The 15,398-nt window shown below is 54.9% G+C and overlaps 1 protein-coding gene across 1 annotated transcript in view; it reads right to left on the bottom strand.

Moving 5' to 3' along the window:
• The window catches only part of CCDC33 (coiled-coil domain containing 33), a 102,096-nt gene extending 90,300 nt beyond the window's left edge, over positions 1-11,796 (bottom strand). Inside the window, 5 exon segments of the mRNA XM_057489057.1 lie at positions 10,295-10,380; positions 10,383-10,415; positions 10,418-10,504; positions 10,507-10,644; positions 11,410-11,796. Of these exon segments, the coding sequence (XP_057345040.1) occupies positions 10,295-10,380; positions 10,383-10,415; positions 10,418-10,504; positions 10,507-10,644; positions 11,410-11,719 (654 nt within the window). The 5' untranslated portion in view covers positions 11,720-11,796.
• Between the last annotated feature and the right edge of the window lie 3,602 nt (positions 11,797-15,398).

Here is a 15,398-nt window from a genome sequence, read left to right as displayed (position 1 = left end):
CCCACCTTCCTAGTGCCCGGGTTGTTGCCTGGCACAGAGTTGGTGTCAGAAGGTGCTCGCTGAGTGAGAGGTGACGTTAGCATCGGATGCCCTCCTCCTTGCTAGTTCCCCAGGTGCCCTCAAGTCAGGCTGGGAGTGATGTCTGCACCCCAAATAACCCTCCCTCCTCCAGAGTCCAAGCCCTCAGGGGGCCTCCTGCCCCTACTACAGTGTGAATATTTGGTGTGTGAACCTCGTAATGAAAGCTAACAACCAGCACTTGCTAAGTGCCAGGCACTAGTCTGTGCATTTTACATATATTAACCCGTTCCTTCCCACTCCCTATGAGGTAGGAGCTACTGCTGTCTCCATTCCATAGATGAGAAAACAGGCAGAACCAGGGGCAGAAGAGCCCGGCTTTAGGCCAGGCCAACTGGCTGTAGAGGCTGTGTTGGTAATCACAGCCCTCTCCATTATGGGGGTGTTTGTGGGGAGCTTGGGGGTGGGGGAGACAGCCCGGAACACCCCCTGCACGGGGACAGGGCCTCAGGGCTGGCTCTGCAGCTGGGATGGGCCGCGGGTCCAAGGAGCTCCAGTTACAGGAAACTGCTTATTGGGGCCCAGTTGCCTGGGATCCCTCATTCCCTCCCTCGCAGGTTCTCTGCCCCGCGCTGCTGCTCGCCCACTCCCTCACCGTCTCTACAGAGAGCAGAGCCTCTGGCCCTAATCTCATTTGAGGCCGTGAAATCGCATTTGCAGTGTATTAATGCAGCGTGGAGCTGGCCTGGCCCTGCCTGTCTCTTGGAGAAGTGGGGTCTGGAAAGCAATCTCACAGGGAGGCATCTCCCGGAACACCCGCCGACAAAAAGCAATTATGCTTTAAGAGGAAGATTAAAATAATATCCACCCCCCCATCCCACCCGAGGGCCTCAGCTCCAAACGGCCCGCACCCCCCACACCTCCCAACAATGATTCATGGGCTATCCTCCTGCTGCAGTGAGGGGTGGGGCACACCCAGCCCCCTCTCTCCCGGGTGTGTCTCCATGGCCGGCTGCTCACTTGCCCTCATACTCACCACCCTTTGCCATCCCCTGAGGTCCCCGAAGAAACCATGCTCTCTCAAGCCTCTGGGCCTTTGCCGAGGCTGCTCCCTCTGCTTAGGCTCCACCCACCAACTTGTCTCCCTGGCAACCTGCCATTCCCTCCACATGATGATCATGGCTAATCTTTGGTGAGCATTTAGTATATTCTTTAAATTTACTGCACATTCAATTGAACGGCCCTGTCAGGAGAGTATTATCATCAGCCCCATTTTATAGATGAAGAAAGGAGGCACAGAGAGGTTGAGGCCCATAGCTGGAAGGAGGCAGAGCCAGGTATAAAGTAGAAATTCTCACCCTTTCATCCAGGGTAGGTCTCGCTGCTTCCCCTTGACATCCAGTGACTGCTGTGGTCTCAGTGTGGCATCTTGTCCCCCGGAGAGGCCAGGCCTGGCACAGAATCAGGGCTTAAACACTTCTTGCCTGGAAGAACTGACATGCCTCCTGGTAGGGATAGCAGGGGTGTGCATGTGTGTCCTACTCTTGCCTCTGAGGCTGAATCTGTGGTGCCTGTCAGTTTATCTGTATTCTGGAAGTCTTTGGAATTCCCTCTCCTCCAGGAAGGACTCCTGGACTTCAGTCAGGCTAGCGTATTATTTAATTCTCACAACCACACTGCAAAGTAGGCATCATTATCCCCATTTTACAGAGGAGAAAACAGAGGGTCAGAGATGTGAAGTGACTTGACCAGGAACACCTAACACAAGGCAGAGCAGGGATCCGAATTCTTGCCTGAGTTCAAAGTCTGGGCTTATCCTATACTTTCCTGGCTATAACACTCTTACACCTCAGGTAGGGTAGGTAAGGGCTTAATTCTGTGCAGGAACTATTTATGAAACACTGTTTTCTAAGTGCCATCCACCAACCCCAGTAGGCCAGGGGGTTTGCCTGGGGACTCAGCCACTGACAGCCCCAATTTCATCCCCAGTCTGGCTCCCAAAACACCCCGTACAATGAGCCGTCATGGTTGCAGTCAGCTTATGCTGGGTGATCCACCTTCGCTGGACTTAGGGTGAAACGGGACCACCCAGAAGAAATCTGTTCCCCCAAACTGTTTCCCCATGAGCCTGTCCCATTGCCTAGAAAGTCCATTAAAGCATGAGTCTCCCTGGGGAAGAATGCTACACGTCGTCCCCACCTCTGTGCTGAGTACTGTAGCAGAGAAACCAAAATACATGGTGGAAACCTGGATTCCAGCCTGGCTTTGTTAGTGACTCTGAGAATTAAGCCATTTATCAACCCTAGGGTTTCAGTTTCCAGCTCCAGAAAGAGGATTATGTATCGAGGCTACCCTGGTGCCTCCCAAGACCCATACAATGCTCCAAGGGGCTTTGCAGGTTCCCCCTTTGCCAGTCTGGCTCTGAGCAGCCTGGACAGGAAGGGGAGAGCAAAGGGCTCAGAGGTCATGGGGCTGGCACCTCCTCCCCACTCGCTTGGTATCCCCAGCAACTCCTCCCTCCCCCAAACACGCTCTCTCCACCTCATGCTTTCTCCCCGCTTGGCTGTTCCCTCTACAGGAAACCTGCCTATTCTTTGAGGCAAGAATCCGATGTGCCCTGACATTTGTGAGATGGGTTTTAATGAACCAAACAATTTCCCACCCTTTTCCTCACCTGAGCCTTGCAACTTCCCTGTCAGTAGCTACTGCTCTGCCCACTGTATAGATGAGGAACTTGAGGCCCACGGAGGTAAGTGATTTGGGAAGTCACACAGCTCTTATGCAATTGCAAAATGGGGTACGAAACCAAGGTGTTTTGACTCCCAGCCAGAACTGGTTCTCCTACAACAGACTGAATCACTGATAACCACCTAGCTCATGCCCGTCCCTCCCTCCCCAAGGAAAGTCCTCCAATTACCCCTATTTCTTTTTCTCACACAGCCAGGTAGCTCCCCAAGGGCTGGAGAATACAGTTCCCTTGTTTACTGCTCGGGGAGTGGATGGATGGACAGATGGATGAATACCTTGGGTCAAGGGGGTTGGACCACTGGACTCCAGGGCAGGCTGTCAGATGCTGATGGAGGAAGGGTGTTCCCTACTTACCCTCCATCTATCCTGGGAAGGGGCTGGTCCCTGCTGGCCTCAGCTGCTCCTATGCTCAGCGACTCTGAAGAATTAGTCCAGGACCCAGGTTCGGGTGTGCTGGCTACTCCTGATAGGCCAATCCCTAACCAAGGCCGGCCACTTGGGTGCTGTCCACTTTCCTTCCTCACTGCCCTCCCCCACCCGCTGTTCCATTAAAATCAGTTATTAAACATTGGTTTTGCATGGGGTTTTAATGTCACCTCGTACATCACATGTACCATGTCCTTCTCTAGCAGAGGTGCACTTGGGGGTATAATACAGAGATAAAGCCAGGAGGGCCCCAAGGAGATGCAGGTCGGGGTGAGGGAGAGTGCGCACCCGTGTGGCCATCACTGAGCAGGTGTGGACCGGTCTTCCTGATGGAGCAGTGGTCTCTGCATGGCCAGGATGCGGTGGTGGGCCTGTGGGCCTGCGTGTGCGTCTCTGTGCATCCACGTGCCTGTGAGGGGGCCCATGTGTGTTCTGGAGGACTTCTACCTTCCAGGTGTGTAGGTGAAGGAGAAAGGGGATATGACCCTCAAAGGCCACAGTAACTGGACCCTCGCTCCCCTCTAGGGACGGTAAGAGGAGAAGGAGGGGCCCACCACAGTTCCCTCCCCTGTAGCCCTTCAGCTTCTCTTTGGGGCTGGGCCCAGGCCAGTCGGGAGGACACCAGAGGCGGGCGCCCTCTTTCTCTCCCTCTCCCCCTCACCACCACACACCTCTCTCTCTCTTACCCACACGCCCCTCCAGGAGGTGTGAGTCAGTAGGACCCCCTGGCTGGAGCTGGGGAAGGCAGAGTGGGGGAGGGGCAGCAGGGCCATCTGGTGGGCTCGGTTCCAGCAATCTGTTCACGGAGCCTCTTCCCAGACTAGCACCCAGGCTGAGCCAGCCTTCTCCACCCTGAAACTGGTACCTGGGTTCCAGAGACAGCGGGGCTCACCAGTTCCCAATACCCCTCCCCTGGGTGGCTGGCTAGGCAAGGAGGAGCAGTCCTATTTTATAGATGCAGACACAAGGGCCCAGACCCCATCTGCTTTGCCCAATGTGCGCATCCCAACGCATTACTAGAACAGCAAGCATTTCCTAAACACTTCCTGCAGGGCTGGGCTAACTGTAGATTCACACATTTAGTCTTCCCAGCAATAGATGACACAGGAATTGCTCTCCCCCACATTACAGACGTGGAAGTGGAGGTTGAGGGAAGTTTTGTAACCTACACAAGGTCACACAGCTACTAAATAAATGCCAGACACTGATCTGAACCCAGGTCCACTCGTCCCCAGTATGCCTGCTTCTCACTGTAAGCTGGCTGAACCCCAACCCTCTCCTAACCCCCTCCCTGCTGAGCTCCAGGCACAGACCCTCTAGGACTCCAGATGACTTGGAAATCAGGCAGGGTGATGGCGACGGAACCAGGCTGGGAAAGACAAAATCTGGGGCCCTCAACTTATGTCCTCTCAGGTCATATCTACTAGGCCCCGTGACCTCTGCAGTCCCCTTCAGAGACTTCTGGCCGGCAGGGCAATTGTGGTACCTGCAGCCTATGGCCTTTCTCCTCCTGATGGGGCTGGCCATGTCCCTCACCTTGCCAACCCTGGGCCAGCATTAGCCAGCACCCCCGCCTCTCCCGCCAGCCTAGCTGCCCCCTTGGTGACTCATCTGCACCCCTCACCCCTCTTTGCGTGGGTGACAGCACTCTCCAGATAGGCTTGACAGTGTCTTTGTTCTGCTGAAATAAAAGAAAATTGAGCTACAAAGAGAAACCTCAGGTAGCTTTTAAAGGGGCTCAGCTGCCTGAGGCAGAGTGTGTTTAAGCTGGAAGTGGTTGTCACAAGAGCAGGAGGGGGACCTGCCCGCAGTCCCCTTCCGGGCCCCCCTTGCCCCGTGGTCCGTGATTGAGTTTGCTCAAGGAAAAGGCTCTTCCAAATAGAGAGACAAAGGAGAAAATCAATGGAAATTGATAGAGAAATGTAAAGCAGCTGTGTGTGTGGTGTGTGTGTGTGTGTGTGTGTGTGTGTGTGTGTGTGTGTGTGTGTGTGTGTGTGGTGTGTGTGTGTGGTGTGTGTATGTGTGTGTGTGTGTGTGGTGTGTGTGTGGTGTGTGTGGTGTGTGTGTGGTGTGTGTGTGTGGTGTGTGTGTGTGTGTGGGGTGTGTGTGTGTGTGTGTGTGTGTGTGTGTGTGGTGTGCGCAAAAGCCTGCTGCCAGGATCCAGGCTGACCCGCTCAGGGCCCCACACCAGGCAGGGCGGGCGGCTGGGAGTCACTCCCGGCACGTGCCAGTGGAGGGGCCCTGGCGGCTGGGGGAGGGGCAGCAGCCTAGTCTCTCATTCGAGTTAAGAAAGAGATTAATATATTCAATCCTCTCAGTGTAATTGAGGGAACAATGGGAGTGTTTTTCTAAAGCCCATAAAACTGCCTCATTTGCAAGGAGGAGCTGACCTGCCATTTCCTCTGTATTTGATGGAGCACGGGAAGGGAAGATAGGGGGGCAACACTTGGGACCCCACCACTGAGGGACCGGGCCTTAGCCTGGGAGGGGGCTAGCTGTCCTGGTCTAACCTGTTCTTAACTTTCCCACCTGCCCCCACTTGGTTAGCAGCGGTCCAAACATTGCTTCCAGAGCCTCCGTTTCCCCGCCTGTGAATTGGGCTAGGCACCCCCTCCCAGGAGAGGGGGAGGGTGCGGCAGAAGAGGAGGCTTCGCTAGGTGGGAGTCTGGCTCCAAGGAAGAGGGGCAGGAGCAAAGGTGCCCAGCGCCCCCAGCCACAGCTCCCCATCCCCACCCTGAGATGAAATGGGCAGTAAAGTTAATGGCAGCCGTATTGTGTGCCTTTCCCTGCTTGAACCATTCCGGTCTCCCGGGCAATAGAAATAGTGAACCCAGTCGCGAGCAATAAAAGGCATAATGAATTTAAAAGCAAAGCAAAGGTGGGAGGAGAGTGAAAACGTGGGGCTCGTGGGCCCCCAGGCAGGAGGCTGCCTGGGGCAGGGACAGGGCAGGCCCGGAGCTCCAGTAGAATTGGGACCAGAGACCACGGAATCCCAGCGGGGCTGGAGGAGGGGCGGGAGAAAGGGGAGAGAAATGGGGGCAGGGAACAAAGGGAAAGAGACGCAGAGACGGGGTGTGGGACAGAGGCAGAGGGCCTAGCAGGCAGGGAGCGCTCTGCGTGCCTCCACTTCTCGTCACCACAGGCCCCCAGCCTGTGGGTGCCAAAGTCACAGCGGCATCTACAGGCCAAGAGCCAGGGCTCAGCACTTGGTGATTGCTTTCCTAGCTGTTTCTTCTCTTTTTTTCCCCCTCCAGGGCAAAAAAAAAAAAAAAAAAAAGGTGTTTCAAATGGAAAGAATGAAAAAAAAAAAAAAAAGACCCTTGAAAGCGTCATTTAAAAGGCTCCTGGGGAATGGAACCGTTTCCTTGAGACAAAACTGCGATTGTTTGGAAGAGGTAAATAGTGGGGGGAGTGCGGGAGGAAGCCCACCTCACCCCTCCTCCTGCCCACGCCGCTCTGCGGGAGGGAGCACCGGGGCCGAGAAGGAAGGAGTCCTCACCATGCCTCCCAGGGCTACCAACTAGGAATTTTTAAGTCCATGTTTCCAGAAATTTCAGCACTGGGAATTTCCAGCCCAAAGTTTCACTCTTAAACAGCTTTGTCTGTGGGAGGTCCTAAAATCTCCAGGATCTCTTAGAGAGGTGAGTGGGGTCCCGGGAGGGATGTAGCCCCCGAGGGGCCGGCATTTCCAGGCCCAAGGCGGCTGCGGCCTCTCCCTGTCCTGCCTGGCCCCCTAGGAGGCCTCATTCACCCTTACGAAGAGTCCAGCTGGCGTCACCTCAAGTTGGCCCGGCAGCCGGCCTCCGGCCTGCGCTTTGCTGCTTTCCTCCAGCACAGGACAGGCCACCCTTGTTTTAGTCAAGTTCTCTCTAATCCCGGGGAAGCAGCACCTTGGGGGTGCTGGGGTGGCACAGCCCATGTGGTCTCCAGCCCGCCAAGAGGTGAAGGAGGCAGTGTCAGGGGACAAGATGAGTGTGGTGGGGCTCCGCCCGCACAGGAGTCCCCATTTGGAGCGCCCGCCGCCCCCTGCAGCCGGCAGGAAACCTGGAGCTGCCTCCGGCCCCTGCGTGGTTAGCTCCCCGCTGCAGCTCCGGCCTGCCTGTCCCAGTCCCCCCATTTACGGGCCAGGGGCCCAGGGAGTGATCTCTACCCTGGAGTCTGACTGTACGCGCTGGAAACATTCATGGGGGATGATAAGTCCGTCACCCCGCCGCCCTCCCCCCTCGCCCCCCGCAGGCAACTCCCGGACTGGAGAAGGGAGGGTTCCCTGTCCTTATGATGTCAGCTCAGGGGAGCTGACTGTCCTGGCAGAGTCTCCAGTGTTCTGGGAATGGCCATTTTGGGAGTAGTGTGGCCATTTACGGCTGTGGAACGCGTGGGCCACGGCTGAGAAGCAGAGCTAGTCAGATTCAGTCGCCCTGGCACAGTGCGCACCAAGCCCTGCCCCTCCCTGCTCGTTCTCAATCATTCATTAATCACCCCTTACCCTCATCAGCCACCCCCGCCGGCCCCCCTGCCCCACGCTGATCCCACCCCTTACCCCATGACCATCATCAGTTCTGGTTTTTAAAAAAATGGCACACCAGTTGGGGGACGACTTGTGAGCTTACAACAGAATTCTAAATTGAATAGATTCAGTGATTGAAATGCCCGATGCGGACAGGACTGAGGATAGCTTGGATGGGACAAAAAAATCGATGCAGGGAAGGCTTCCTGGACGAGGTGGCCTTCAGTTTATTCATTGGCATCTGGAGCCCACAAGTCCATTCCTGTCCTGAACTGACTGTCGCTGATGCTGGGCCACCCGCAGGCCTGCAGCTTTGCGCCCTCCATCCCTCTTGCCCTCTGCCTTCCCATCACCCCACTGACTCACCTTCTGCCCCCTTTCTCTCCCTCCTCATTTCAGAACCAAAGAGGGCTGGGTTAAGTCCTACTCTTCTGGGCTGCATTTTCCCTATCTGCAAAGAAGGGAGGGATGATGGCTTCAAGGGTCCCTGTGGTCTTGGGTACGTCCGCATCCCTGGGCTGGGAGGGGAGCCTGAGGCCCGGTCCGCCCGACAGCCCAGTCTTGCCGCTGACCTTCCAGCTGTGTCTTTGAGCCCCAGAGACGTGCTGCCCTCCTCAGGCTGAACTGTTGGATGGGTTCATCTGAGCCGAAAGAAACAGCCCCTCTATTTTCTGAAGGACCCCTCTCCATTGTCTGTACCCCCCTAGCTTTGGGGCCCTGTTGTCAAGATTGTGATTGCTGACCCCCCCAGGAGGGAAGTGATTTTCCTCTCCCTTGAAAGCCATTTTCTTGTCTTGGTAGAAGCAGACATCTGACACGTTAAGAGGGAGAATGGCAGGGAGATGATGGCATTAAGTAACAGAAATTAGAGCTGCCGAGGATGGCTCAGCCCTCTCAAGGCCTCGCTTCCCTACAGCAGCCCCATTCCTCCCCTCCCTCACATTCCCTCAGAGCTGCAGCCTGCAAAGAACTGTCTGCGTGGCCCCTAGCTCAAGGTGGCTGGCATACAGGGGCCTGGAGGGCAGGGGAATACTTCTCCCTGAGCTATGAGTCTCTTGTGTATCCAGTCCCGTGACAAACCCCAGGCACTGGAGTCAGGGAGCTTGCAGTCTGAGGGAAGAGCATGTCATGGAGGAACCTGAATATCATCCGGCTCACTCACAAGCTCACCAATATATCCTTAGCACCACCCCAGGGCTGGGCATACGGTGGATGGTCAAAAGCATTTGTTAATTGACTGACCAATGAATGAATGAACAGAGGCCAAAGTGGTCCATGTAACAGGCTGAGACCTGGGCACGAGAAGCTGGTGCCTGAATCCCTGGTCCAGTTCTCCTGGCACAAGCTGTCAGATCATGGTCTGAACCGCAGCTCAGATTGTGTGTTTCTCCTGAACAACCCCCTCCAGGAGTCCCCCCATCGCCTCCTGAATTGAATATATATCTGGCTCTTTAGTCACAGCGCCGATTCCGTCCACTTTCTCCCACCCACCGGCCCTCTCCGAGCCTACCACGTCTGCCCCGGACCAATGCCTGTGGGAGGGGGGCACCACCACAGGAAGGCCAGGCGCCTTTGCCTGTGAACTTGTGGCTCCAACCTCAGCTCAGTCTCCCGCTGACAGCTGAACCTTCTCCTCCTGAGCCATCTTGTCCCGGGCCTTCCTCCTTGAAGTCCAGCATGGACATCCCTAAATCTTATCACCTGCTGTGGGGTCTGACAGAGTCAGCACTCAAGGAATGTTTGATGGGTGAATGAATGGGTAAGTGAGTGAGGAACGAATGAATGAAAGATTCATCTCAAATGACATCTCTTCTGAAAGCCTTTCCTAGGCTCCAAAGCCCGAGAGCACATGCCGTCACCAGAGCGCTTCTTCCAGCGCATGCCCTACAGAACTGCGTGCTGCCCACATCATGCCCAACTGTCTTCGTGTCAGGTGGCACCCTGAGCTCAGGGACTGACCTAGCTTTGGGTTACACGCACTGTTGTGCACTAAGTTCCCCAGGAAATGTTGTTGGCATTCAATGGAATCAAGCAATTTGGGGATGATCCTCAGTTTCTCCCCTGTGAAATGGGCTGCCACCTGCTCTACTGGCTCCCACCAGACGCACTGCCTGATGGCAGAACATGGCCACACTGGGGAATCTTCCTACAGCTTGGATAAGGACGAGGCTCCCTCCCTGAGCCTGAGGCTGCCAGGGTCCCTTCTGGCCGTGGTGGGAGGTGGGTGGGCTGGAGGGTGGGTGCACAGAGACTTCTGTCTTGCGGTCACCTGGGGCCTCCCTCAAAACCTGGTGTGATTGTGCAAGGTTGGGTTTGTTTGGGGATCGAAGTCTCTCAGGATACCCTCACCCGCTGGGCAACAGCAACCCCACCTGGTAGCGTCCCTGCTCTGTGTGGCCTTTCCTCCCTTCAAACTGGAACTCCCTGTTTCCACCATCAGATCGCACCTTCCCCAGAAGCAAATGAGGCTACAGTGGGAGGTTCTGCTGCCCTGCTCAGTGAGGGTTGGGGGACAGCCAGGTTGCCAGAGATGCTGGGTCTTCTATTTGGGGGCAATGATGCCAGAACCTGAGCTGGGACCCAGGGAACACCTACCTGCAGCCTGGGCAGCGGGGGCTCTGGCCGTGGTGACTCTGGTGGGCTGGGCCCCAGACGGCTGTTTGAGGTGGGAGGCTGAGGGACCCATGCACGTGGAAGGCCACGCTGTAAGTCAGGCCCCGCAGTGGCGGGCGGTGGGGTCTGTACTGGCACGGAGCAGAGCCAGGCTGCCGCAGGAGCGATACCGGTGCTCCTGGCTGAAAGGTTCATGCGGGGTTGGTCTGGGCGTGGGTAGATGGGGAAGATGGCCTTGCCCACACGCCAGACCTCACTTCCTGAGGCCCCGCCCAGCATCAGGGCCTCCACCAGCAGCTGTGCATCGTGATGTCCATCGTTCTTGCAGAACCCTGGGTGGGGGAATGTGGGGTTCAGAGATGGTCCCTGGGGTCTCCCCGATTCTCCTAGCCAGTAGGTAGGACAGGCAAGGCCCTCAGGAAACCTGGGCTGCCACGCCTCTGAGTTGTAACCAGGCTTGGCTAAGATTTCCCTGTGGATGACCCCCTTTCAGCACCCTCCTACGCCCTCCTTTTACCAATGCAGGGAAGGGTGGGCTCTTAGCTTGGTGGGTGGTCCTGAGGCCCACCACTCAGATAGAGTTCAACCTGCTCCTGGTCTCTGGTAGCTGATGGCCTGGGACTTGGTTTCTCCATTCCCTCACATCCCTCTTCTTCCAGGAAGATTGCCTGGATTCTCTCACAGCCTAGTCATGGATCTTCTGCTCTTTCCAGATCACTTAACTATTCTCTTTGGGTGTCCTGCCTCTCCACCTGATCTGGAAACTTCTAGACGACTAATGTGACATCTAGACGACTGGCTCCCAACCTGCTGTGTGCTCAGCTTTTATACATTTACAAAGGCATTCCTCATCTGTCCTTTCATTTCCTCCCCATCCAACCCTTTGTGACCAGCGTCAGCATCCCTGTGTCACACTGAACGAGGATGTGGCTCGCAGAGGGCCAGTATTTGCCCAGGGTCACACAGGTAGAGCTTTGGGATTCAGTCCAGAGCTCTGACCCTTCCCCTCCCGGTTTCCAGAAGGCTCCCAGGGTCCCTGGCAGGGACTGGGGCAGGAGTTGGAGGATCCTTCTTTTCCCCCAACCCTTACTTCATACCTTTGGGTAAAGTAAAGACAAACTTGTTCCTGGTGAGGGTGAGGCTCTGGCCAGGATCCTGCTGCTCAACGACATCGGTAACAGCAGAGCAGATAGGGAGGGTCTCCCCATCATCCACCTGCAACTGCACCCCAGCCCCAGAGCCGGCCTGCAGGGGGTTCTCAGCGGACAGCCGCAGGGCGTATCTGCCCTCCTCATTAAACCCCACACTCAGTACCGTGAACTCCAGGGCGGGCGTCTTTTCCTCGGGCTTCAGCCTCTGGCCCAGCAGGGAGGTAGGGACCCAGGGTTCAGGCCCCCCGAAGGCCATGGCTCTGTCAGGGACTGACTCCCAGGCTGAGCACTGCCCCTGCCCCCACAGTCCCAGCCTGGGCGTGGGCTGAAAGCCCACAGGCTGGGCACCCTGGATCACACTCCACCCCTCTGTTTGTTTGAGGAGAAACCAGGCAACAGACCAGGACGCTGGGCCTGTCCTGGGGAACAAAGGCACCCATTGGTCCCTCCCTTTTAGTATTTGTTCATTCAACAAATATTTATTGAGCATCTACTATGTTCTGTGTGCTATGTTAGGCATTTGGAATGTAGCAGTGAACCAAACAGAGATTCCTGTCCTCCTGAAGTTTATCTTCTAGTGGAGGAAGGAGGAGGGACAGATAAAAATAAACACTAAATATAGGGGATAAGTAAGTTATAATGTATGCTAGAAGATGGTAAATTCTATGGAGAAAATCAGAGCAGGTCATAGATTAGGAATACTGGTATGGGGAGCACATGGGCAGGTAGGAGGTAATCACGACTTCCCATTTCTGGGAAAGCCTGACTCTACATGGCTATTTATTCCCAGTTCTTGAGTAATTTGCCAGGATTGGGGGGTTCTCTCAAGAGAGGTGGGACAGTGTCTATTCCTTGGGAGCATGGCCTTAGCACCTGCTTCTGGAATCAGTTTACCTTCTTAATCAAAACTCACAATATGAGGCAGAGCTTTACCTTACAGAGAGCCCAGAGATTCTCACGCTGAGCAGTTGTCAAGCTAGAACCCATCCTTTCTGATCCTAGGTCTTGCTAACAACCAGTGGGAGAAGGGAGATTCTGGACACTCAGTGAGAACCATCTCTGTCATCAGCACTATCACCACCACGTGGCCATCTCTGCCACCCCCCACCCCCCCTTATTACCATCACATTGCCACCATCGTCACCAACACCAAACCAATACCATCGCCACCACCCTTACCACCATCGCCACCAGCACCACCATCATCGTCACCCTCATTTATGATGCTCTTCACTGAGCAGCTGCTGGGTACCAGGCACGCTATATGGCTCTGTGAGGGAGAGAGGATTATCCTCATTTTATAGATGAAGAATCTGAGAGAATCTTGGATCACATGGCTAGTAAGAAGCAGAGCTGAGATCTGAACCTAGGGATTCTAAGTCTATCTATACTTTCCTCTACTGAACATGTCCTGGGACTGGCTCAAAGATCTGAATTCATACTATTAGGGACTTCTGTACCCTAAAACTATAGAAGTACACTTCTGAGTCTAAAAATCACATTTGTGGACAGCATAGATTTCATTCAAAAGAGTTCATGTGAAGTCACCTTGACTTGAATGCATCATTTTCATAAAGTAAAAGATAACCAGTCTAAAGAGGTATTGGTTAGCCCAGCTAAGGGCCCCATTGTACGTGGAAAGCTTCCTCTGCAATGATTAAAATTCAGCCTCTTTAGGTTATCCAAGGAGAAACGGAGGCAAAAGTGTTTAGAAGACCAGCGCTCTAGTTACCCAACTTGCTGGTGAACTCGGGCAGATCCCTTTCCCTCTCTGGGTGTCAGTGGCCCCATCTGCGTGGTGACTGACCGGGAGTCAGGTGGATCCGTCCGCCCTCAGCTCTGGCAGTCTGAAACTCTGGGAGTCATGTTGGGAAGGGCCACAGGCTGGCCATTTGCGGAGGAGGGTGCGTGTCAGGGGCTTCCTGGAAAACTTTGCCTCAACAGCAGGGCTGGCCAAACCAGCCTGGGACAAGGGCCGTGATTTGCCTCTGCTGGGTCTAACGTCTTGGAGAGTCAGTGATCTGGAAGGAGCAGCTCTCTTCCCTTGCATGTTTGAAGTGACCCCAGAGATCTTACAAGGTCGGAGTCAGTCCCTTCTGCCCAAGGGCCAACCTCTGTGCACTGCACCCAGGCTTGCACACCTGCAAGCAGGCCCCAAGAACACAACTGTTCTTCCCAGTCAGTTTATCCCAAGCCCCTTACCACTTCCCTCTTCCTACTTCCTTTCATTTTTCAAAGGATCTGAGGTGATTGTGTTGGCCTTGGCATGGTTTAGGAGCCGCCTGCGTCTGACTCAGTCCGTTCTTCCAGCACCCCCTCCGCAACTCAGTCTCTGGGGAAGCCTCACTTTTTCGGTGTGTGTATGGTTACTTAAAAAAAGATCATGGTAAGGTACACGTAACATAAAGTTTACCATCTTAACTGTATTTAAGGGTGTAGTCCAGTGGTGTTAAGTATGCATATTCATATTGTTGTGCAACCAATCTCCAAGCTCTTTCATCTTGTAATACTGACACTCAACACCCCTTAAACCGCTCCCCACTCCCCGTCCCTGCATTCCAGCCCCACCCCCTCCTAGCAACCACCATTCAACTTTCTATCTTTATGAATGTGACTATGTAGGCACCTCATGTAAGTATTTCTCCTTTTGTGACTGGCTTATTTCACTCAGCATAATGTCCGGGATAAAGCTCGCCTTTGTTCCAGGCCAGGCCTGCCCTGTGTCCCCTCAGTGCCTTTGCTTGTGCTGTGTCCTCTGCCCCGACTGCCCAGCCCCATCTGATGTCACCTCACTCATCCTGCAGACTGGCTAAATGCCTCTTTCTTTGGACTAGATGGTGACTCCCCCTTCCGCCACACTTTCCTGTCTCAAATGATGACTTGCCCGCGTTCTACTGAACGTCCCTTTGGGGATCAAGTCTGTGTGCCCAGGACAGGGCTGGGCAAAGGAGGTGCCTGCAGACCATTAAGCATTACAGAATGAATGACTGAATGGGTGAATGGATAAATGAATCGATGGACAAGACCAACCCTGCTTCTACTTGTACAGAAAAGAATAAGAAGTGGTTCTTTCAGCTATTTCATCTGGATTCCATCTATGAGTAGTGAATACTGTTTTGGGTTTTGACCCACCCTTGGACACAGAGATGCATCCTGGTGCCTGGCTGGGCAGGCTGGTGCCCAGGAGGGAGGGCGGCAGTGTTGAGGGTGAGCAGCTAGGCAGGGAACAGTGGTTCCTAATGCTCAGTCTTCTTTGAGGCCTAACTTCAGTTTCTTGGAGAATTTCTGGAAGACACAGTGCACTTTAGCAGGTCAGGGCTGGCTGGCACACCCATTTTATAGATGGGGAACTGAGCCCAGGATAGCCCTACTTCTTTCCCAGGATTCTCTCTACTCCCAGTGGCCTCCCTGATTCAGTCGCCTGTGGTTTCCAGGTTTTAAACTCCAGGCAGAGGCCTGGCTCCCACAAAAAGAATCAAAAGGGGGCAGGGTGTAGGGTGAAGAGGAGAGACAACAGTCCGGACCTCCAAGCCATCCTCCGCAGTCCCAGCGCGAAGGCCTTACTGGGGCCCTCTGGTCTGTCTTCCCCAGAAGAATGGCCACTCAGACGCTGCTGGCTTTGTCCGGAAGAGCCCGGGCCCCACACCAGAGGACCCCCTTCCTGCTGCCCACTATGCTCCTTTCAGCCTCCTCCACTGATACCCCCTGTGGCTCTTGTGGGTCCACAGGACCCCATCCCGGAGGGACCACCTCCAACTCCCTGCCCCTCACCCCCACCTCCGTTCAGAGCTGAATGCTCCCCACAGGCTCGCCCGTGAGTTCACTGGGTGCTCCCAAGGGTCTGCGGGCTGGACTATCATCCCTTCTACAGATGGGGAAACAGGCACAGAGCGATCAGGTGGGTGAGTGAAAGGGTGGACTTGGGCCTCAGGCCT

This window comes from Manis pentadactyla, chromosome 11 (genome assembly GCF_030020395.1).
Source record: "Manis pentadactyla isolate mManPen7 chromosome 11, mManPen7.hap1, whole genome shotgun sequence".
Classification (NCBI taxonomy): Eukaryota; Metazoa; Chordata; class Mammalia; order Pholidota; family Manidae; genus Manis; species Manis pentadactyla.
The sequence above is the reverse complement of the archived record's forward strand: the minus strand, read 5'-3'. Positions and strand labels throughout refer to the sequence as shown.